This window comes from Salvelinus alpinus, chromosome 5 (genome assembly GCF_045679555.1).
Source record: "Salvelinus alpinus chromosome 5, SLU_Salpinus.1, whole genome shotgun sequence".
Taxonomy (NCBI): Eukaryota; Metazoa; Chordata; class Actinopteri; order Salmoniformes; family Salmonidae; genus Salvelinus; species Salvelinus alpinus.
In genome coordinates, this window is record NC_092090.1 from 62,818,097 (window position 1) to 62,837,799 (window position 19,703).

A 19,703-nucleotide genomic window follows, 5' to 3' on the forward strand; every position below is an offset into this window, starting at 1 on the left:
AAACTTCAGTTAGTGCTAAACACCGCTGCTAGAATCTTGACTAGAACCCCAAAATTGTATCAAATTACTCCAGTGCTAGCCTCTCTATACTGGCTTCCTGTTAAGGCTAGTGCTGATATCAAGGTTTTACTGCTAACCTACAAAGCAATACATAGGCTTCCTCCTACCTATCTCTCCGATTTGGTCCTGCCGTACCTACACGTACGCTATGATTGCAAGACGCAGGTCTCCTGATTGTCCCTAGAATTTCTAAGCAAACAGCTGGAGGCAGGGCGTTCTCCAACAGACCTCCATTGTTATGGAATGGTCTGCCTATCCATGTGAGAGACGCAGACTCGGCCTCGACCTTTAAGTCTTTACTTTAGACTCATCTCTTCAGTAGGTCCTATGATTGAGTGTAGTCAGGCCCAGGGGTGCGAAGGTGAACGGCAAGGCACTGGAGCGTCAAACCGCCTTTGCTCTCTCTGCCTGGCCGGCTCCCCTCTCTCCACTGGGATTCTCTGCCTCTGACCCTATTACGGGGGCTGAGTCACTGGCTTACTAGTGCTCTTCATGCCTTCCCTAGGAGGGGTGCGTCACTTGAGTGGGTTGAGTCACTAACATGATCTTCCTGTCCGGTTTTGCGCCCCTTCTGGCTCGTGCAGTGGAGGAGATCTTTGTGGGCTATACTCAGCCTTGCCCCCCCCAGAAAGCCCCAGTGACTCGGTCAATAAAAAAAGTGGTCAGATGAAGCAGATGCTAAGCTACAGGACTGTTTTGCTAACACAGACTGGAGTATATTCTGGGATTCTTCCGATGGCATTGAGGAGTACACCACATCAGTCACTGGCTTCATCAATAAGTGCATCGACGACGTCGTTCCCACAGTGACTGTACGTACATACCCCAACCAGAAGCCATGGATTACAGGCAACATCCGCACTGAGCTAAAGGGTAGAGCTGCCGCTTTCAAGGAACGAGACTCTAATCTCGTTCCTTGAAATCGCGCTATGCCCTCTGACGAACCATCAAACAGGCAAAATGTCAATACAGGACTAAGATCGAATCGTACTACACCGGCTCTGACGCTCGTCAGATGTGGCAGGGCTTGCAAACTATTACAGACAACAAAGGGAAGCACAGCCAAGAGCAGCCCAGTGACACGAGCCTACCAGACGAGCTAAATTACTTCTATGCTCGCTTCGAGGCGAGTAACACTGAAACATGCATGAGAGAATCAGCTGTTCCGGACGAGTGTGTGATCACGCTCTCCGTAGCCGATGTGCATAAGACCAATCATATTGCAGTCTGCTGCCTTACAATTGTACATTGATTCAACTTTTTTATAGTGCAGGGAGACAAAATACACCTCTCAACTCAATCAACTCAAAGTGCAATGTAGCCTAGTTTAATTTCAATACAGGTGTATAGCGAGATAAAGTCAAGTTGAATTTGAAATGTGTTGATTGATCCATACACTTGTATTACAATGACGAGACTGCTTATCATTTTTCTAAGGAGTCGAGGAGGCCTTGCTTTTCAAAACAGATCAATGATCACTCACACCGCCAAAGTAGAAGAAGAGAGGATGAGAAGGGGAGCACAATAAAGTTGACCATTGCTATGTAGATTAGTTGCCCTTGGCTGGGAAGCTGATCCTAGATCTGTGCCTACAGGCAAGTAGCAGGGAAGATATGAAGGGGAGGGTTCTCAATTGTAGACACCTTTAGTTAGTTAATGAGTACAGGGCTGGATAGATGAGGGTATAAAGACAAACAGGGAGCTGTGGTTCCTCTCTACTGTCATTGCCTTATAGTCACCATGTCTTTCTCAGGAAAATACCAGATGGAGACACATGAGAACTTTGAGTCTTTCATGGAGGCTATTGGTAAGTTTTGCTGTTGGGTTGTACGTTTGATTAGACTTTGGGTGTTAATTTCAGAAGTCGTAGTTCTTTCAGTAATGATGTTCAATGGTGATTGCGAATGCAATGGTTACTTCTGAGGCGTAAACCCAGGTAGCACACTAGTTTCCTTGGATGTTCTGAGAATGGAAGTGAGATGTAGGAATGTTTTTTAATTTAATTTTTTTTAGGTTCCAGGGAGGTTCTGAGAACATCTTACTATGTTCTCCTGGGAGGTGTTAGTTCTTTTAACAACAAATTATAGGTTATTTTCTGTGTTTTGAATAACTTTCACTGAATGTTTAATTTAAGACTAAAAACCGCTAGTTTGTTTGGGGGTAACTATTTTGAACTTCCAGCACAGATGGGATTGTTTGAAAATTATTTGCTTAGGCTTTAATCATTTGTGTCAGTGAGATTCAAACATATGCTCTTCTGTCCTCAATCCATGGAATTAATCCACTGTGCTTCCAGGATGTTGTCATGCATTAGTTTGTAACTCATTGAAAGTGGATAAATGTAGTCTATTCAAACACTATTTCAACAGGAACAAGCACTCATTAAGATCAGGTGTGGCCAACTACTGTGGTCAACACACTTAACAGATGATGGTGATTGTTGAAGCTGAAAACGGAATGTGTGTTTCAGTAATTCATTTTTTGCTTTCATATGGCAAGTTTTTTTTATGCTGAAGTACTGAAATTCCCACAGGAGAACATGTAGTCAGCTGAACAACTTGAGAACATTCCCAATGTAAAATGACTAATGTTCCTAGAACTTTACCTTAAATTAAATGTTTGAACTTTCAGGAAATATTCTGATCAAATAATGAAATGCCAAGAAAATAACATTTTGTTGAATTCCTTAATGAGAATGTTCCAAAGCCAAGCAACTGTCCTGCACCATTGCCAGAATGTGGTATGCAAAATAACCAAGCCCTAAAACGTATGGTCCTCAGAACGTTATGTGCTAGCTGGGAATGCATTCAATGTTTGCATTCAGTTCATTGTTGCCATATTATAGTGCATCAGAGCTTTACTTCAGCTGTAATAATTCAGTGTTCATGTCCCACTTCATTAACTTTTTGTAGTACTAAAAAGCGCAGTGTATATGACTCTCTCGCTGCCGCAAACATGTAGGTCTCCCTGATGAGCTTATCCAGGAGGGCAAAGACATCAAGAGCATCTCTGAGATTGAGGAGACTGGAGACCACTTCAAGATGACTGTCACCACGGGGACAAAGATCCTCACCAACTCCTTCACCATTGGCCAGGAGACGGAGCTCGAGTCGCCGACCGGGGAGAAAGTCACTGTGGGTGGCGCATGTCACAACCCAACCATGAGTTTCATACATGTAGCCTGGATTTATCCATCTCCCTACATATACAGCCAGTATCTAACTAAACTATAAGTTCAGCTGATGTGGGGTCACTATGGTTAGTTCAGGTCCCAGTGATGTTGTGGGAGGACTGACTTTCTTTGGCAGAGAATCTCCTCTGCTCTCCAGGGACGGGGCTCACAGTTGCACAATTATAGCAGTTTACGTCTCATAACCAACTCACACACCTGATGCACACTGTCATACTTTTTCTCCTCCATATATGGCCATCCAACTTGGGCCTGTTAAATTGGTGCTAGTTGACTGTAGTTGGTGACCACTGCTTTCAGATCTAACCATTGACCTCTCCTGTGTTTCAGTCTGTGGTGATGAGGGAAGGTAACAAGCTGACGTCCTTAATTAATGGGATAGAATACGTCATAGAACTTATAGACCCAAACATCCTCGTCAACGTGAGTCTGGGGAATATGGCTGGGGGTTCACGAAGCGACACTATTTCAGGGTTAATTTATACCATTAACAAAATGGGTAGTCTTTGTTTGCTGCCACCAATGTTCTAATTACATGCTGACCCCACCGCTCGCGTCGCAAAATAAATGTACACCCACACTGCTCGCGCACCTCAGCAAGCGTTTGCGTGGCCAGGTGCTAAAATAGAAATTGGTTTTATTTGTGATGCTCAGCGTGCTGCAAGTCTGGCCTCTCCCATCTCCTCATTGGTTTCTAGGAGCATATACCCATGTGTGTGATTGACTTTGAGGTCCACACTGGTCAGTTGTGGTAAAGTTGGTTGTCAACCGCCATATAAAGGAGGCGAGATGACGAATAACAAATTCGGTTCACTGTTTTCTGTGGATTAATTGTCAGAGTAGACCTTGTGCATTTCAGGTAAAATAACAACCCAATGTTTGTATACCCGGACAAATTAGCTAGCTAGCTAAATGCTTTTTGCCCCCAAATGAATGTAACTGTTTTGATATTTCAACCTGCGTGTCCTGATCACTTGTGTGGGTGAACAAAATCAATGTGCGAACGAGCGCGTCCGGTTTGGTCAGCATAGTGTACTGGCATGGATTTATTGAGTGTAATGATTAAGGATGCTTTCTCTTTTCAGACCATGACTCTGGCTGGCATCTCATACAAGAGGACCAGCAAACGAATATGAAGATCTACTGCACTCTTTGGATGAATAAAATGTGAACGGCATGGAATGGTCTGGTCTCAGCATTTCATATCAATGTGTAGAACTTCAGGGAAAATTGAGGATTGTAATAATGAGGCAAGGTTTGAGTTGGATGAGTGACGTATAAAGCAGTCACATTAAAATGTGAACCCAGCATTGTAGAAATGAAGGCTTTGGTTGTTCCATCTAGTCTGTTGCAATATGGGTCAGAATCCTCCCACCATTGGGTGCGTCAGTTTAAAAAGCAGATTCCTCAATTTCCAGTTACTTTAGAAAATCAAGTTTCAGGCATTCTAGTGGCTGTGCTTTTGGACATTGCTTTCACTAGTTCCACCCCAGTGTAGCTGACAAAGGGCTAAAGGTGCACCATTTGAGGGTGACTGGTTTCCCAGCTACAGTGTGGTTGGAAAAGCTAAGGACCCTGGGACTAAACACATCCCTCTGCAACTGGATCCTGCACTTCCGGACTGGCTGCCCACAGGTGGTGTTGTTGCCTAACCTTACATCTGCCACACTGATCCTCAACACTGGGGCCCCTCCTGTACTCCCTGTTCACCCACAATGGCGTGGCCACAACTGCGTGGTAAAACACAACTCCAACACCAAGTTTGAGGTGCACCACAACACCAGTGGTAGGCCTGATCACCGACAATGATGAGACCGTCTATAAAGAGGTCAGACCTGGCAGTGTGGTGCAAGGACAACCTCAATGTGAGCAAGACAAAGGAGCTGATCGTGGACTACAGGAAAAGGCGAGCTAAACAAGTCCCCATTAACATCGACAGTGCAGATCGCGAGTTTCAAGTTCCTTGGTGTCCACATTACCAACGAACTATCATGGTCCAAACAAACCAAGACAGTTGTGAAGAGGGCACAACGTCTTTCCTCCACCCCCTCTGTTGTACACTGCTGCTATTCGATGCTTATCTATGCATAGTCACTTCACATATGTACAAATTACCTCAACTAACCTGTACCCCTGCACATTGACTCGGTACCGATAGCCTGGTCATTGCTTTTTAAATATATTTATCTTCTTGAACTACACTTTTGGGTAAGGGCTTGTAAGTAAGCATTTCACGGTAAGGTCTACACTTGTTGTATTTGGCGCTTGTGACAAAGTTTGATTTGACGTGTCATGGAAGTAGGAATTGAAGGGTTGATTTGTCTGACATATTTGTATAATAATGTGAGGTCACTACTACTGCTGGCTGTTGGTTTCTTGACACCTGCCGCCATAGGTTCGTTCATGCTTATTGGCTAGTCCTTCATGGCCCCCTGTGTGTGTAGAAAATATTACTCATTCTACTTAAACATCCTTTACTCCAACTGTCTTCAGAACCTAGGTGGGATAATGTCATAAAGATGCATTTTAATCTTGCAGATCATCCTGTGTGAGGTTCATGTCTTACCGCAAGGTCTTTGTGTGGGTTCTCTGCAGGATGGCGTAGGCCTTATACATCATGCAGTGTCCCACCTATCTTCCCTGCCTGCCAGTGGGGTACCCCTGCCTTCATTGTTACCATCCCCAGAGCGGTGTTAGAATGGTATAGTTTACTGTCAAAGTAATACTGAGCCATTTATACTGCACAAATATAAACGCATTATGTCTAGTCTTTTCATGTGCTGAAATAAAGGATCCCAGAAATGTTCTCAAAGTGCACAAATTTGTATACATCCTTGTTAGTGAATATTTCTCATTTTAATAAGATAATCCATTCACCTGACAGGTGTGGCATATTAGGACAAAAGGCCACTAAAATGTGCAGTTTTGTCACAATGCCACATATCTCAAGTTGAGGGAGTGTGCAATTAGCATGCTGACTGCAGGACTGTCCACCAGAGCTGTTGCCAGAGAATGAAATGCTCATTTCTCTACCATAAGTCGCATCCAACGTCATTTTAGAGAATTTGGCAGTACGTCCAACCGGCCTCACAACCGCAGACCACGTGTAACCACACCAGCCTAGGACCTCGACATCCGGCTTCTTCACCTGCAGGATGGTCTGAGACCAGCCACCTGGACAGCTGATTAAACTGTATTTGTGTCTGTAATAAAGCCCTTTTGTGGGGATTGACTCATTCTGATTGGCTGGGCCTTGCTCCCGAGTGGTTAGTACTGGCTCCCAAGTGGGTGGGCCTATGCCCTACCAGGCCCACCCTTGGCTGCGCCCCAGCCCAGTCATGTTAAATCCATAGATTAGGGCCTAATTAATTGACTGAATTCTTTATATGAACTGTAACTTTGTTAAATTGTTGAAATTGTCGCGTGTTAATTTTATATTTTTCTTTAGTATAGTTATTTGCCTCTTTATCGCTATTGACCACTCCTATGAACCAAAATCTGCTATCTAGTCTATAATGACTAAAGAGTAGACTCATTCCCCACATCAGGGCTTTTTAGGATTTATGCTGGGGGGCTTCGGGAATGCAAACGTGGTATGTAAGGGACAGGTGGAGTATTATGCACTCGTGGTTAGAAAAGTGAAAGTGCAATTCAGGGAGGGAGTTGACTTGTGTGTCCTGCTCCATCCTTTATTTTGTATCTCAGAGGGCTGCAGTGTGGACCAATCTTGGAAGGCCGAGGTGGAAGGTGACAATCAAATCATCCAATCAGAGGGCAGCAACTCTGGTGACATCATCCTCAGGCTCCTGGACTTAGCTGACCACAGCCTTCCTTATCGAGTCCACCAATGAGCTGCAAGTGATGCTAGGGTTCCATGGGGGTCACTTGAGAAATTGGTTGATAGGATTTGTAGTTCCTAAAAGTTACATATTTGTAGTTCCTTGTACAGCCCACTTATTTCACCCACCCATTTACTGACCTCCTTCTTCAGTATATAGGCAACATCACTGGAAGGGAACTAGCTCAGAATTTCACTCTTTGACATTTCATGTATGTCAAATATTGGAGTTAAATTCTTAGCTAGATGGGACCCTGAGCACTCAAATCAATCAAATGAGAGAGTCGAAAACAGCAGGTGCGGGACAAGGTGGCCGGTGTCCGGTGAACAGGTCAGGGTTCCATAGCCGCAGGCAGAACAGTTGAAACTGGAGCTGCAGTACGACCAGGTGGACTGGGGACAGTCGGGAGTCATCAGGCGAGGTAGTCCTGAGACATGGTCCTAGGGCTCAGGTCCTCCGGGAGGGGAGGGAGAGAGTATTAGAGGGAGCATACTTAAATCCACACAGGACACCAGATAAGACAGGAGAATTACACCAGTAAGCCAGTGGCTCAGCCCCCGTAATAGGGTCAGAGGCAGACAATCCCAGTGAAGAGAGGGGAGCCGGCCAGGCAGAGATAGCAAAGGCGTTTTGATGCTCCAGTCTCTTGCCGTTCAACTTCGCACCCCTGGGCCAGACTACACTCAATCATAGGACCTACTGAAGAGATGAGTCTAAAGTAAAGACTTAAAGGTCGAGGCCAAGTCTGCGTCTCTGACATGGATATGCAGACCATTCCATAACAATGGAGGTCTATTGGAGAACACCCTGCCTCCAGCTGTTTGCTTAGAAATTCTAGGGACAATAAGGAGACCTGCGTCTTGCGATCATAGCGTACGTGTAGGTACGGCAGGACCAAATCGGAGAGATAGGTAGGAGCAAGCCTATGTATTGCTTTGTAGATTAGCAGTAAAACCTTGATATCAGCCCTAGCCTTAACAGGAAGCCAGTATAGAGAGGCTAGCACTGGAGTAATTTGATACAATTTTGGGGTTCTAGTCAAGATTCTAGCAGCTGTGTTTAGCACTAACTGAAGTTTATTTAGTGCTTTATCCAGGTAGCTGGAGAGTAGAGCATTTCAGTAGTCTAATCTAGAAGTAACAAAACCTCGAATTAGCTTTTCTACATCATTTTTGGACAAAAGATTACTGATTTTTGCAATGTTACAAAGATGGAAAAAAGTTGTCCTTGAAATATTCTTGATATGTTTGTCAAAAGAGAGATCAGGGTCCAGAGTAATGCCGAGGTCCTTCACAGTTTTATTTGAGACGACTGTACAACCATCAAGATTAATTGTCAGATCCAACAGAAGATCTCTTTGTTTCTTGGGACCTAGAACTAGCATCTCTGTTTTGTCCGAGTTTAAAAGTAAAACATTTGCCGCCATCCACTTCCTTATGTCTGAAACACAGGCTTCCAGGGTAGGACATTTTGGGGCTTCACCATGTTTCATCGAAATGTACAGCTGTGTGTCGTCCGCATAGCAGTGAAAGAGGTAGAATATATAGTGAAAACAATAGTGGTCCTAAAACGGAACCTTGAGGCACACCAAAACTTACAATTGATTTGTCAGAGGACAAACCTTCCACAGAGATGAACTGATATCTTTCCGACAGATAAGATCTAAACCAGGCAAGAACTTGTCCGTGTAGACCAATTAGGGATTCCTATTTCTCCCAAAAATTGTGGTGATCGGTGGTGTCAAAATCCGGTCTGGGAGCACGAGGACAGATGCAGAGCCTTGGTCTGACGCCATTAAAAGGTCATTTACCACCTTCATGAGTGCAGTCTCAGTGCTATGATGGGGTCTTAAACCAGACTGAAGCATTTCATATACATTTTTTGTCTTCAGGAAGGCAGAGAGATGCTGGGCAATAGTATTATTATTTTTGTTGTTGTTCGAGGAATAGGATATTCAAAATCGGCCGGGTCAATGTTTTGTTTTTTCAAGAGAGGCTTTATTACTGCCACCTTTAGAGAGTTTGGTACATATACGGAGGATAGGGAGCCATCCATTATGTTCAACATTTGAGGGCCAAGCACAGGAAGTAGCTCTTTAAACAGTGTTTACCCAAAAACATGACACAATCAATGAGTCTTTTCAATATTTCCCTATTTTTCTTCACCTTTTCATTGTGCAGCTCCGTTGCCCTGCGCGCTTGTTCGTTGAGCTGTAGATCCACTCGGGTGTCCCCAAAAGTTTTCAAAAGCACCATTGCTTGTAAGTGCCCAGCCGTACTTTGGTGTCTCGTTGCTGCCTTGGTTAGACAACTCAAGTTTGCAAAGCCAGTGTGGCTCCAAACACCAAATCGATCACTTGCAAATAATAGGCATTCCCAGCAGTACAGTTTGCAGTGCTTCTCGGAGCCTGCGAGCCATTGATAGCGCTCGTAGTTGGAACTTTGAAAGTGGCGAACGAACCCCTTTCCCGCCTGTGACAGGCTTTGTAGCGTCGGCGTCGGGCGACCTCTCCTTACAATGTCTAACTTTTCTTGAAAAGTTCGTCTTGAGAATGGCGTTATAATTATATCCTCGACCAAATCGATATCTTCTCCTCCTTCCGCCATTGTGGGTTGAAAAAACAGCTTAGTAGTACGCAAATTAATTTGTTTATCAAATTCAGTTTCCTAGTTCTGAGGTTCTGCATAGACCTGCCCATAGGACCTGCCTCTCAATATTGGTAATCCAATCAAAAGACGTGCACGTACTACGCCTGCTAGCTGGCTCCTGTGTAACACTGGAGCCAGCCAGCAGGCGTACAATAGCCAACTCTAAAGCTGATTGGTTGACACAAAATTTTCATTTCCATTCACTTTAAGCTTCAAGCGCCCGCACTGTTGATTCTGAAGGCCTGAGGGCAGATTTTAGACCCCTGGCAACACATGATGGCTGAATATGATTGGATAAAAGATCTAACATAAAGACCAGCCCTCCAAATCTCAACCTGGGGCTGGAAGCAGTGCAAGCAACCAAGAGGAAAGCTATGAAATGAAGAGTATAACTCTTACTCTGGGGAATAATTTAATACATATTTGTGGGAAAATATATTTAAAAAAAAATTATATTCTGATGATGTTTAGGCCAGCAGAGAAGGCCTTGCTGGCCCTGACGGCCCACCACTGGAAAGATAGGATGATCGCGCAGCAGTGAGGGTAATTCGATATTGCACAGTACTGTCTTTTCCAAGACTTCCAGTTCGGTGGAGCGCCATTTCCGTTAACATTTTCTGGAAGCTTGCTTCAGGGCTCTGATATTTTCTGTATACAAGGGAGCTAATTTCTTGTGACAAGTGTCTTTTGTTTTTTTGGGGTGCGACTGCATCTAGGGTATTATGCTAGGTTAAATTTAGATCCTCAGTTAGGTGGTTAACTGATTTTTGTACTCCGACATCCTTGGGTAGGTGGAGAGAGTCTGGAAGGGCATCTAGGAATTGTTGGGTTGTCCGAGAATTTATAGCATGGCTTTTGATGATCCCTGGTTGGGGTCTGAGCAGATTTTTTGTTATTTGTAACCTGGAGGAGAGGCCTCATTTAACACAGTAAATCCATCAGGCTTGAACCATGTTTCAGTCAGGCCAATCACATCAACATTATGATCAGTGTTTAGTTCATTGACTATGACTGCCTTGCAAGTGAGGGACCTAACATTAAGTAGCCCTATTTTGCGATGTGAGATATCACAATCTCTTTCAATAATGACAACAATGGAGGAAGTCTTTACTCCAGTGAGATTACTAAGGCGAACACTGCCATGTTTAGTTTTGCCCAACCTAGAATGAGGCACAGACATGATGTCAATGGGGATAGCTGAGCTGACTACACTGACAGTGCTAGTGGCAGACTCCACTAAGCTGGCAGGCTGGCTAACAGCCTGCTGCCTGGCCTGCCCTCTATCTCATTGTTTAGCTAGAGGAGTTAGAGCTCTGTCTATGTTGATAGATTAGATGAGAGCACCCCTCCAGCTAGGATGGAGTCCATCAATCCTTAGCTGGCCAGGCTTGGTCCTGTTTGTGGGTGAGTCCCAGAAAGAGGGCCAATTATCTACAAAATATCTTTTTTGGGATGCAGTAAACAGTTTTCAACCAGCGATCTATCTAAGAGACGGCTGCCGTTTTACGATCCCCTAACCAATTGTGCTATTGTGTTTGTTTTTTCCGCTTTATTTGTAACTCATATTGTACATTATGTTTCTGCCATCCTCTCGTATGACCACAAAGAGCTTCTAGATATCAGGACAGCGATTACTCACCCCGTACTGGAAGAAGATTTTTTTTTCTTTAACGAGTCGGACGCAAAGGATTTACTCCAGACACCCGACAAGGCCCTCACCCCAGTCATTCACAGGAGAAAGAGATATCGAGGACGTAGGTCTGGGTGCCTTGTAAGGTGGGTAATGTGGGTAATCTGCCTTTACCATCGGTCCTATTAGCCAAAGTACAATCATTGGATAATAAAATAGACGAGCAACGAGCCCGTATAGTATATCCTACCAACGGGACTTTAAAAACGGTAATATCTTATGTTTCACTGAGTCGTGGCTGAACGACGACATGAATAACATACAGCTGGCAGGTTTTACGCTTTTCGGCAGGATAGAACAGGCACCTCTGGTAAGACAAGGGGTGGCGGTCTATGTATATTTGTAAACAACAGCTGGTGCACGAAATCTAAGGAAGTCTCAAGTTTTTGCTCGCCTGAGGTTGAGTTTCTCATGATAAGCTGTAGACCACACTATTTACCAAGAGAGTTTTCGTCTATATTCTTCGTAACTGTCTATTTACCACCACAAGCCAATGCTGGCAGTAAGATCGCACTCAATGAGCTGTATACGGCCATAAGCAAATAGGAAAACGCTCATCCAGAGGCGGCACTCCTAGTGGCCGGGGACTTTAATGCAGGGAAACTTAAGTCCGTTTTACGTCATTCCCACAAACATGTTAAATGTGCAACCAGAGGGGGAAAAAAACTCTATACCACCTTTACTTCACACACAGAGACAAGTACAAAGCTCTTCCTCGCCCTCCATTTGGCAAATCTGACCATAATTCTATCCTCCTGATTCCTGCTTACAAGTGAAAACTAAAGCAGAAAGCACCAGTGACTCGGTCAATAAAAAAGTGGTCAGATGAAGCAGATGCTAAGCTACAGGACTGTTTTGCTAACACATACTGGAGTATATTCTGGGATTCTTCCGATGGCATTGAGGAGTACACCACCTACCAGAGCCTACCAGACAAGCTAAATTACTTCTATGCTCGCTTCGAGGCGAGTAACACTGAAACATGCATGAGAGAATCAGCTGTTCCGGAAGAGTGTGTGATCACGCTCTCCGTAGCCGATGTGCGTAAGACCTTTAAACAGGTCAACATTCACAAGACCGCAGGACGAGAAGGATTACCAGGACGTGTACTCCGAGCATGCGCTGAACAACTGGCAAGTGTGTTCACTTAACCAATTGATTAATAATCAGTGTTATTCTCTGAGTTTGTTGGACTTCAGAAGGAAAATAAATGTAGCTAATGGGTGAACGTTTGTTCACTCAACAAACTTTGCTCACAGTGAGCTGAATGTATAAAAACTTGTTGAGTCTAATTACAATTTCATGTTTGTTTTTGGAAGTCAACACTGTATGTTGGTTCAGGTATATTCCCAGATGTGGAGCAAACTCACAACTCTATTGCAGCTGGTTGCCTTCAACTTGAGAATGTATGTTGGTTCAGCTATATGCCAAACATTTTTGCAAACTCACAATCCTATTGCAGTCTGCTGCCTTACAATTGTACGTTGAATAGTTTTTTTTTAAGACATGTGCTAGTTGGACTTTTTGCATCTGTTACTGAGATGGCTGTTCCAGGTATTATTGAGACTACCTAAATCAAATAGAAGTATTTCCTGGCAGTCATTGTCAGTGCAGGTTGGGGGTGATTAACGTTCTCTGGCTGGATTCCAATTTTTCAAGTTGAATTGTATGTTCACTCTATGTAAAATGAAAAGTTGAGTGAACATTATGTTGGTTCAGCTATATGCCAAACATTTTTGAAAACTCACAATCATATTGCAGTCTGCTGCCTTACTATTGTACATTGATTCAACTTTTTTATAGTGCTTTTTTAAAATACACCTCTCAACTCAATCAACTCAAAGTGCAATGTAGCCTAGTTTAATTTCAATACAGGTGTATAGCGAGATAAAGTCAAGTTGAATTTGAAATTTGTTGATTGATCCATACACTTGTATTACAATGACGAGACTGCTTATCATTTTTCTAAGGAGTCGAGGAGGCCTTGCTTATCAAAACAGATCAATGATCACTCACACCGCCAAAGTAGAAGAAGAGAGGATGAGAAGGGGAGCACAATAAAGTTGACCATTGCTATGTAGATTAGTTGCCCTTGGCTTGGAAGCTGATCCTAGATCTGTGCCTACAGGCAAGTAGAAGGGAAGATATGAGGGGGAGGGGTTCTCAATTGTAGACACCTTTAGTTAGTTAATGAGTGCAGGGCTGGATAGATGAGGGTATAAAGACAAGCAGGGAGCTGTGGCTGTCTCTACCGTCACTGCCTTATAGTCACCATGTCTTTCTCAGGGATATACCAGATGGAGACACATGAGAACTTTGAGTCTTTCATGGAGGCCATTGGTACGTTTTGCTGTTGGGTTGTACGTTTGATTAGACTTTGGGTGTTAATTTCAGGTTCTAGGTTATTTTCTGTGTTTTTAATAACTTTCACTGAATGTTTAATTTAAGACTAAAAACACTAGTTTGTTTGGGCTAACTATTTTGCGCTTCCAGCACATGGGTTTGTTTGAAAATGATTTGTTTAGGCTGTAATTATTTATTGTGTCAGTGAGATTAAACCTATGCTCTTCTGTCCTCTATCCATTGAATTAATCCACTGTGCTTCCAGGATGGAGTTGTCATGCATTAGTTTTGTAACTCATTGAAAGTGGATAAAAGTAGTCTATTCAAACACTATTTCAACAGGAACGAGCACTCATTAAGATCAGGTGTGGCCAACTACTGTGGTCAACACACTTAACAGATGGTGATTGTTGAAGCTGAAAACGGAATGTGTGTTTCAGTAATTCATTTTTTGTTTTCATATGGCAAGTTTTTAGTGTTCTGAGAACATGACTTTAACTGGAACTGAGAACCTAAAGAACATTATGCTGAAGTACTGAAATTCCCACAGGAGAACATTTAGTCAGCTGAACAACTTGAGAACATTCCCAATGTAAAATTACTAATGTTCCTAGAACTTTACCTTCAATTAAATGTTTGAACTTTCAGGAAATATTCTGATCAAATAATGAAATGCCAAGAAAATAACATTTTGTTGAATTCCTTAATGAGAATGTTCCAAAGCCAATCAACTGTCCTGCACCATTGCCAGAATGTGGTATGCAAAATAACCAAGCCCTAAAACGTATGGTCCTCAGAACGTTATGTGCTAGCTGGGAATGCATTCAATGTTTGCATTCAGTTCATTGTTGCCATATTATAGTGCATCAGAGCTTTACTTCAGCTGTAATAATTCAGTGTTCATGTCCCACTTCATTAACTTTTTGTAGTACTAAAAAGCGCAGTGTATATGACTCTCTCGCTGCCGCAAACATGTAGGTCTCCCTGATGAGCTTATCCAGGAGGGCAAAGACATCAAGAGCATCTCTGAGATTGAGGAGACTGGAGACCACTTCAAGATGACTGTCACCACGGGGACAAAGATCCTCACCAACTCCTTCACCATTGGCCAGGAGACGGAGCTCGAGTCGCCGACCGGGGAGAAAGTCACTGTGGGTGGCGCATGTCACAACCCAACCATGAGTTTCATACATGTAGCCTGGATTTATCCATCTCCCTACATATACAGCCAGTATCTAACTAAACTATAAGTTCAGCTGATGTGGGGTCACTATGGTTAGTTCAGGTCCCAGTGATGTTGTGGGAGGACTGACTTTCTTTGGCAGAGAATCTCCTCTGCTCTCCAGGGACGGGGCTCACAGTTGCACAATTATAGCAGTTTACGTCTCATAACCAACTCACACACCTGATGCACACTGTCATACTTTTTCTCCTCCATATATGGCCATCCAACTTGGGCCTGTTAAATTGGTGCTAGTTGACTGTAGTTGGTGACCACTGCTTTCAGATCTAACCATTGACCTCTCCTGTGTTTCAGTCTGTGGTGATGAGGGAAGGTAACAAGCTGACGTCCTTAATTAATGGGATAGAATACGTCATAGAACTTATAGACCCAAACATCCTCGTCAACGTGAGTCTGGGGAATATGGCTGGGGGTTCACGAAGCGACACTATTTCAGGGTTAATTTATACCATTAACAAAATGGGTGGTCTTTAACAGTGTCGTGAATGCAATTCAACAGTTTGCTGCCACCAATGTTCTAATTACATGCTGACCCCACCGCTCGGGTCGCAAAATAAATGTACACCCACACTGCTCGCGCACCTCAGCAAGCGTCTGCGTGGCCAGGTGCTAAAATAGAAATTGGTTTTATTTGTGATGCTCAACGTGCTGCAAGTCTGGCCTCTCCCATCTCCTCATTGGTTTCTAGGAGCATATACCCATGTGTGTGATTGACTTTGAGGTCCACACTGGTCAGTTGTGGTAAAGTTGGTTGTCAACCGCCATATAAAGGAGGCGAGATGACGAATAACAAGTTCGGTTCACTGTTTTCTGTGGATTAATTGTCAGAGTAGACCTTGTGCATTTCAGGCAAAATAACAACCCAATGTTTGTATACCAGGACAAATTAGCTAGCTAGCTAAATGCTTTTTGCCCCCAAATGAATGTAACTGTTTTGATATTTCAACCTGCGTGTCCTGATCACTAATGTGGGTGAACAAAATCAATGTGAGAATGAGCGCGTCCGGTTTGGTCAGCATAGTGTACTGGCATGGATTTATTGAGTGTAATGATTAATGATGCTTTCTCTTTTCAGACCATGACTCTGGCTGGCATCTCATACAAGAGGACCAGCAAACGAATATGAAGATCTACTGCACTCTTTGGATTAATAAAATGTGAACGGCATGGAATGGTCTGGTCTCAGCATTTCATATCAATGGGTAGAACTTCAGGGAAAATTGAGGATTGTAATAATGAGGCAAGGTTTGAGTTGGATTAGTGACGTATAAAGCAGTCCCATTAAAATGTGAACCCAGCATTGTTGAAATGAAGGCTTTGGAGGTTCCATCTAGTCTGTTGCAATATGGGTCAGAATCCTACCACCATTGGGTGCGTCAGTTTTAAAAGCAGATTCCTCAATTTCCAGTTACTTTTGAAAATCAAGTTTCAGGAATTCTAGTGGCTGTGCTTTTGGACATTGCTTTCACTAGTTCCACCCCAGTGTAGCTGACCAAGGGCTAAAGGTGCACCATTTGAGGGTGACTGGTTTCCAAGCTACAGTGTGGTTGGAAAAGCTAAGGACCCGGGGACTAAAAACATCCCTCTGCAACTGGATCCTGCACTTCCTGACTGGCTGCCCACAGGTGGTAAGGTTAGGCAACAACACATCTGCCACACTGATCCTCAACACTGGGGCCCCTCCTGTACTCCCTGTTCACCCACAATGGCGTGGCCACAACTGCGTGGTAAAACACAACTCCAACACCAAGTTTGAGGTGCACCACAACACCAGTGGTAGGCCTGATCACCGACAATGATGAGACCGTCTATAAAGAGGTCAGACCTGGCAGTGTGGTGCAAGGACAACCTCAATGTGAGCAAGACAAAGGAGCTGATCGTGGACTACAGGAAAAGGCGAGCTAAACAAGTCCCCATTAACATCGACAGTGCAGATCGCGAGTTTCAAGTTCCTTGGTGTCCACATTACCAACGAACTATCATGGTCCAAACAAACCAAGACAGTTGTGAAGAGGGCACAACGTCTTTCCTCCACCCCCTCTGTTGTACACTGCTGCTATTCGATGCTTATCTATGCATAGTCACTTCACATATGTACAAATTACCTCAACTAACCTGTACCCCTGCACATTGACTCGGTACCGATAGCCTGGTCATTGCTTTTTAAATATATTTATCTTCTTGAACTACACTTTTGGGTAAGGGCTTGTAAGTAAGCATTTCACGGTAAGGTCTACACTTGTTGTATTTGGCGCTTGTGACAAAGTTTGATTTGACGTGTCATGGAAGTAGGAATTGAAGGGTTGATTTGTCTGACATATTTGTATAATAATGTGAGGTCACTACTACTGCTGGCTGTTGGTTTCTTGACACCTGCCGCCATAGGTTCGTTCATGCTTATTGGCTAGTCCTTCATGGCCCCCTGTGTGTGTAGAAAATATTACTCATTCTACTTAAACATCCTTTACTCCAACTGTCTTCAGAACCTAGGTGGGATAATGTCATAAAGATGCATTTTAATCTTGCAGATCATCCTGTGTGAGGTTCATGTCTTACCGCAAGGTCTTTGTGTGGGTTCTCTGCAGGATGGCGTAGGCCTTATACATCATGCAGTGTCCCACCTATCTTCCCTGCCTGCCAGTGGGGTACCCCTGCCTTCATTGTTACCATCCCCAGAGCGGTGTTAGAATGGTATAGTTTACTGTCAAAGTAATACTGAGCCATTTATACTGCACAAATATAAACGCATTATGTCTAGTCTTTTCATGTGCTGAAATAAAGGATCCCAGAAATGTTCTCAAAGTGCACAAATTTGTATACATCCTTGTTAGTGAATATTTCTCATTTTAATAAGATAATCCATTCACCTGACAGGTGTGGCATATTAGGACAAAAGGCCACTAAAATGTGCAGTTTTGTCACAATGCCACATATCTCAAGTTGAGGGAGTGTGCAATTAGCATGCTGACTGCAGGACTGTCCACCAGAGCTGTTGCCAGAGAATGAAATGCTCATTTCTCTACCATAAGTCGCATCCAACGTCATTTTAGAGAATTTGGCAGTACGTCCAACCGGCCTCACAACCGCAGACCACGTGTAACCACACCAGCCTAGGACCTCGACATCCGGCTTCTTCACCTGCAGGATGGTCTGAGACCAGCCACCTGGACAGCTGATTAAACTGTATTTGTGTCTGTAATAAAGCCCTTTTGTGGGGATTGACTCATTCTGATTGGCTGGGCCTTGCTCCCGAGTGGTTAGTACTGGCTCCCAAGTGGGTGGGCCTATGCCCTACCAGGCCCACCCTTGGCTGCGCCCCAGCCCAGTCATGTTAAATCCATAGATTAGGGCCTAATTAATTGACTGAATTCTTTATATGAACTGTAACTTTGTTAAATTGTTGAAATTGTCGCGTGTTAATTTTATATTTTTCTTTAGTATAGTTATTTGCCTCTTTATCGCTATTGACCACTCCTATGAACCAAAATCTGCTATCTAGTCTATAATGACTAAAGAGTAGACTCATTCCCCACATCAGGGCTTTTTAGGATTTATGCTGGGGGGCTTCGGGAATGCAAACGTGGTATGTAAGGGACAGGTGGAGTATTATGCACTCGTGGTTAGAAAAGTGAAAGTGCAATTCAGGGAGGGAGTTGACTTGTGTGTCCTGCTCCATCCTTTATTTTGTATCTCAGAGGGCTGCAGTGTGGACCAATCTTGGAAGGCCGAGGTGGAAGGTGACAATCAAATCATCCAATCAGAGGGCAGCAACTCTGGTGACATCATCCTCAGGCTCCTGGACTTAGCTGACCACAGCCTTCCTTATCGAGTCCACCAATGAGCTGCAAGTGATGCTAGGGTTCCATGGGGGTCACTTGAGAAATTGGTTGATAGGATTTGTAGTTCCTAAAAGTTACATATTTGTAGTTCCTTGTACAGCCCACTTATTTCACCCACCCATTTACTGACCTCCTTCTTCAGTATATAGGCAACATCACTGGAAGGGAACTAGCTCAGAATTTCACTCTTTGACATTTCATGTATGTCAAATATTGGAGTTAAATTCTTAGCTAGATGGGACCCTGAGCACTCAAATCAATCAAATGAGAGAGTCGAAAACAGCAGGTGCGGGACAAGGTGGCCGGTGTCCGGTGAACAGGTCAGGGTTCCATAGCCGCAGGCAGAACAGTTGAAACTGGAGCTGCAGTACGACCAGGTGGACTGGGGACAGTCGGGAGTCATCAGGCGAGGTAGTCCTGAGACATGGTCCTAGGGCTCAGGTCCTCCGGGAGGGGAGGGAGAGAGTATTAGAGGGAGCATACTTAAATCCACACAGGACACCAGATAAGACAGGAGAATTACACCAGTAAGCCAGTGGCTCAGCCCCCGTAATAGGGTCAGAGGCAGACAATCCCAGTGAAGAGAGGGGAGCCGGCCAGGCAGAGATAGCAAAGGCGTTTTGATGCTCCAGTCTCTTGCCGTTCAACTTCGCACCCCTGGGCCAGACTACACTCAATCATAGGACCTACTGAAGAGATGAGTCTAAAGTAAAGACTTAAAGGTCGAGGCCAAGTCTGCGTCTCTGACATGGATATGCAGACCATTCCATAACAATGGAGGTCTATTGGAGAACACCCTGCCTCCAGCTGTTTGCTTAGAAATTCTAGGGACAATAAGGAGACCTGCGTCT

At 44.0% G+C, this 19,703-nt stretch overlaps 2 protein-coding genes across 2 annotated transcripts; both read left to right on the plus strand.

Annotated features, from left to right (window-relative positions):
- Positions 1–1,781: 1,781 nt before the first annotated feature.
- Positions 1,782–4,427, plus strand: LOC139575218 (fatty acid-binding protein, liver-type-like). Its single transcript, XM_071400200.1, has 4 exons — positions 1,782–1,867; positions 3,022–3,194; positions 3,581–3,673; positions 4,336–4,427. Exons 1-4 carry the CDS (start codon positions 1,801–1,803, stop codon positions 4,384–4,386), a joined length of 384 nt encoding a protein of 127 aa, XP_071256301.1. The 5' UTR covers positions 1,782–1,800; the 3' UTR covers positions 4,387–4,427.
- Positions 4,428–13,515: 9,088 nt separating this feature from the next.
- Positions 13,516–16,180, plus strand: LOC139576452 (fatty acid-binding protein, liver-type-like). The gene is made up of 4 exons (XM_071402596.1): positions 13,516–13,767; positions 14,749–14,921; positions 15,308–15,400; positions 16,089–16,180. The coding sequence occupies exons 1-4, from the start codon at positions 13,701–13,703 to the stop codon at positions 16,137–16,139; spliced, it is 384 nt and encodes a 127-aa protein (XP_071258697.1). The 5' UTR covers positions 13,516–13,700; the 3' UTR covers positions 16,140–16,180.
- Positions 16,181–19,703: the final 3,523 nt, after the last annotated feature.

Bases quoted from the DNA above. Each gene is read 5' to 3' on its own strand.
- LOC139575218 (XM_071400200.1), top strand. From the start codon at position 1,801: ATGTCTTTCTCAGGAAAATACCAGATGGAGACACATGAGAACTTTGAG. The intron at 1,868-3,021 runs GTAAGTTTTGCT...GCAAACATGTAG, and splicing joins GTCTTTCATGGAGGCTATTG to GTCTCCCTGATGAGCTTATC. The intron at 3,195-3,580 runs GTGGGTGGCGCA...CCTGTGTTTCAG, and splicing joins CGACCGGGGAGAAAGTCACT to TCTGTGGTGATGAGGGAAGG.
- LOC139576452 (XM_071402596.1), top strand. From the start codon at position 13,701: ATGTCTTTCTCAGGGATATACCAGATGGAGACACATGAGAACTTTGAG. The intron at 14,922-15,307 runs GTGGGTGGCGCA...CCTGTGTTTCAG, and splicing joins CGACCGGGGAGAAAGTCACT to TCTGTGGTGATGAGGGAAGG. The intron at 15,401-16,088 runs GTGAGTCTGGGG...TTCTCTTTTCAG, and splicing joins ACCCAAACATCCTCGTCAAC to ACCATGACTCTGGCTGGCAT.